The sequence below is a fragment of the Ceratotherium simum genome, chromosome X (genome assembly GCF_057802395.1).
Source record: "Ceratotherium simum simum isolate JZ-2026a chromosome X, ASM5780239v1, whole genome shotgun sequence".
Taxonomy (NCBI): domain Eukaryota; kingdom Metazoa; phylum Chordata; class Mammalia; order Perissodactyla; family Rhinocerotidae; genus Ceratotherium; species Ceratotherium simum.
The window spans coordinates 100,138,700-100,142,947 of record NC_141940.1 but is presented as its reverse complement, the minus strand read 5'-3'; the positions used below and the strand labels follow the sequence as shown (position 1 = coordinate 100,142,947).

The following is a 4,248-nucleotide window of genomic DNA, read 5'->3' as shown; positions in this document are numbered from 1 at the left end:
TATGACTTGTTATATACAAAAATTAACTAGTATACTTGAAGCATATCGTCAACAGGTAAAAGAGACATGGCCACCACCTTCTGACAAGCCTTGCCATCCCTTTCGACCAGGAGACCGGGTGTACATCAAGGTCTTTAGAAGAAAACACGCACTGTCACCTCGCTGGGAAGGACCTTATGAAGTCTTACTGACGACCTGCACTGCCATCAAAATAAAGGAAAAATCTTCCTAGATCCATGGGAGCCACGCCAAAATAGACCCAGAACATCGCTCTCAAGACAACTGAGAGATAATCCCCACAGGTGACCTTAAACTAAGGATTTCGAGGGCCAAAACCCAGGCCCCAGAAGCAGCCGACATCACGAAGTAGACAGATTTTCCCAAGATCACGGATCGAAAAAACCTACTTTGACCCATTTCCTCCCCCTTGCTTCAAAACTCCCTATATATATACACACTCACACACACAAACTATTAGTGGATATATATATATATATTTTTAATCATTTATTAGAAAGCTGACTGGAGAGTGCTGGTCTCTATCTGTCCCTCTTCCCTCTCTAAGTCTCCGCTATGGGCTCTTTTCCGATCTGCGTCTTGCTTTTACTAACCCTCTCCTTTTCAACAGGTCGGGCACAGACCAAACACCCCCTTATGCCAGTTTACCAAGCCCTAGCCACGCTAACTAATCAATCTGACTGTTGGTTATGTCAACAGCTAGATAGTGCAAAAAAAAACTTAACTAGTCTTTGTTCCTGCTGATATGAACACCTGGTAGACTAAGTACGGAAAATGGATGAATAACAGAGTATGGTATCCGCAACAAGGGAAACTTCACTCTGCTTCTTCTCCTGGTGAGTCACTTGGGCCCCAGAAAGACTACTTAGAAAGTCAAGGACTGTCCCTTGCCCAAGTACAAGCAATAGGTAAAAGTTTTTCCCTCTGCATTGAAAGTAAACATGGCGCTGGACCTTTCCTGGGTGACATACCGAGACAATATTGCAGTCAAACTCTGTGGTTTGATTCCACAGGTGGCATCTTCAGAACTCTCAAGAAAATTATAAGTGACTCTATCACTACTCCCTCTGGCACAAACATTTGCCAAATCACCAAGTGCTCTAGATGGCCTATGAGCCACCCGTGTGCAACTTGGGGTATCGCAGCTATCCGCATGGTTAGGCTGCCCAATGCCACAGACTATATATGGGTGGATCAAAAATCTGGACTCACCTGGTCAGGTGACAAGACCAGGCTTTATAGCTGCCAAAATCAGACTGCAGGCCTCCTGTACCAGCTATTCCGCAATCTATTCTGTTCTCGCAGACTGACAGGAACTCATGGGAAATGGAGATGTTTAGGTAGTAACAGTGCAAGTGGCACAGATCATGAAATAGTCCAGATCCTGGGAACTACAGACTCAATTCTAACCTTGTCTTTAAACTACACTGGTCTTTTCATTTTATGCGGCAACAAAGTGTATAAAGGATTCCCACCTAATTGGTCAGGACGATGCGGACTTGGATACCTGGCTCCTTCTGTCACCAAACACTCCACCTTAAATGCTAGCCAAATTACAAACTTGGGTTCGTTTGTTCATAAGATTGTGCCACATAAATGTGCCAGTCGAGAAATCGTGAAAAATCCATTTGTATATCACAACTCCAAGTTCTTTTCAGCCTTGAGAGTCCTATTCCCCAGCTTTGGAGATTATGAGTTGGAAAAGGCAATATTAAATCTCTCTATGGTAATAGAACAAGAGTTCAACACCGCCATGCAAACCTTGAACATACTCCAGTCAGAGATTAACAGCCTAGCATCTGTGGTGCTCCAAAATCGACGTGCTCTGGACGTACTCACTGCCCAGCAAGGAGGAGCATGCGCAATCATTGGAGAAAAATGTTGCTTTTATGTGAATCAAACAGGTCAAGTAATATCTAACTTAAATCTATTAAAAGAGAAGATTGACATTTTTCATCAGATAAACGAAGCTCACACATTTTATTGGACTGACTTATTTCCAGGATTGGGGGACTGGTTTAATGGAGTGTGGGGAAATATGCTCCGATTTGTTCTTTTCTGCTTGTTCATCCTCATTCTAATCTATGTTCTTTTCTCTCTTTGCAGACTTCTTATCACTCGGGTACTAACACGATTTCTCTCTCCACAGTCACCAGCTCAGCTTTAATATGTGAAACTTCTAGGGAAGTTTCAGAGGAGGGAACTGATGGTGCTCAGGGCAAGTTGCCCCAGGAAGCACCACTCTGGTATGCGGATTATTTCGAGCTGAAGACAATAAGGACTCAGAGAGCTCAGGAAAAATATTTGAGTTTCCCCTCCCAAACTGCCTAAAGAATTTAAAACCAAAAAATCTGTTTTAGGAAGAGGTTATTATCATGACTGCTATAAAAGATAATTTAGGATAGAGGTTACAATAGAAAAGGCACCAACAAGCCCATCTTATCGCGAGTTCTGTCTCTCTGGCCACATTCTTTGGATGGCCCTGCGAGGAGTTGTCAGACAATCGTTTACAAGGGAAGTCTCTATTTGTAAAGGTATCTCCCTCTCTGTAGTGGGAAAAGTGGGGGGTGAGCTCATTTCTAGTAACTTATCAATGTGGAAGGTGAGGCCTTGGGCTGCATAATAACATTACTCTTGTTTACTGTGCTTTAGTGGTAATCTCCTATAACTGACTCCCCCCACCCCCAAAATCCTCCTTTGTCATTGGCTGAAAATGATATTTAAGACGAGAATTTCTGCTATTGTGTTGAGAAACGCAGTGTCCCTGCTTTCTCCCATGTATACATGTTATTAAACTTGGTATTATTTTCTCCTGCTAACCTGTCTTGTTGATTATTTGGCCAGCCAGAAGAACCTTAAGGGAAAGGGCAGAGGGAGATTCTCCCTCTTCCCCGGACACCAGCAACACACGTTAAATGAAGATTGAGTCCCCTAAAAGTCCACCTCTAAACCAAACTGTTCAACTACCTTATTCAAGTCAGAATTAGTGTTGCATTTTGGTGGTCTTTTAAATAAAAGTGAATTACTGTTTTTGGTCTTTTCTAAGTTAGAAGTATCGACATACTTATCAGCTTTCTTCTAAACATGCTGGCATTGCCGCAGATTTATGCATATGAAAACAAACAGGCTTGTCCACATGGGTTGTGATGAGTGTGTCCACTCACCACGTTTGTCCAGTTGCTTGTAGCAGCTGAGCATACCGGGTGCCCGCCCACCTCAGCCTATAGTCACTGCAGCTCCTGCATTCTCTCTGTAAACTGCCTAACAGCTCTCTCTGCAGAACAGCACTGGGGTGTTTCTGTGGGTGGTGGCAGGTACTTGAGGGCAAGAACTTGATCTTCCATGCACAAAACCCATTTCCTGAGAACACCTTGCAGATGATTCTGCATCCACCCTCTGCTCAATGAGTATCGGCCGGCCGGCAGAATTTCCTCAGGGTAAACTGGGGATAACCAGCTGGCGGCCTCTGCAGCCTGTATTTCCTCTTGAGGCTCTAAGGGGGAAACTGAACTTCGTTGAACCTGGGCTTTATTCTTCACCATTCAGATTGTCTCTCTCAGTTGTTGCAGTGGCCTCAGCTCAGATGGAACAGTGGATGCCTGGCTGCTGGTGACTGGTAGGGTTTTATTGGTTTGAGAGATCCTGGCATCTCTATCAGGCTCTGGGAGCCACACATTCTTTGTGGAGCCGAGTTTCAAAGTAGTCTCTGGCTGCTTTTATATTAAGTATAGCTCAGGGAAAGATCTCCTGTTTTTATTCTCCCTCAGAGCTGACTCTACCAGTTCTGAGTCAAGTGATTCCTCTGAAAAACATGGTTTAGTAAATCCTTATTTTTTGTGGGAGCTGTTTTATTGGAGGGTTGTCGAAAATCTCCTAGAAGTGATGTAATCCGTCCAACGTTGGACAACTCAGCAAAGGTCCTAGTCATGTTCTGGGAATTCAACAGTCAGAAAGACTGTGTCCCTGCCCGCTATATAGACCCTCTCAGAGTCTATTGAGACCACCTCACCCTTAGTTTGTTATATAAAGGAAAATTGTCTACCACAGGCTGTGGTCAAGATGTGTAAACCAAGATGAAAACAGATATTGAAGCTAAAGTTCTGAGGACAATCTAAGCCAATTTAAGTTTGTTACTGTTGGGGGAAGAGAGAGAATCTCCCTCTGCCATTTTCCTTAAGGTTCTTATGGCTGGTCAAATAATTAACAAGACAGGTTAGCAGGAGAAAATAA

At 43.6% G+C, this 4,248-nt stretch overlaps 1 protein-coding gene across 1 annotated transcript; it reads left to right on the top strand.

Annotated features, from left to right (window-relative positions):
* The first annotated feature begins 273 nt into the window (after positions 1-273).
* On the top strand, positions 274-2,245 carry LOC147911956 (endogenous retroviral envelope protein HEMO-like). The gene is made up of 2 exons (XM_087427116.1): positions 274-854; positions 1,032-2,245. The coding sequence occupies exons 1-2, from the start codon at positions 797-799 to the stop codon at positions 2,183-2,185; spliced, it is 1,212 nt and encodes a 403-aa protein (XP_087283242.1). The 5' UTR covers positions 274-796; the 3' UTR covers positions 2,186-2,245.
* Positions 2,246-4,248: the final 2,003 nt, after the last annotated feature.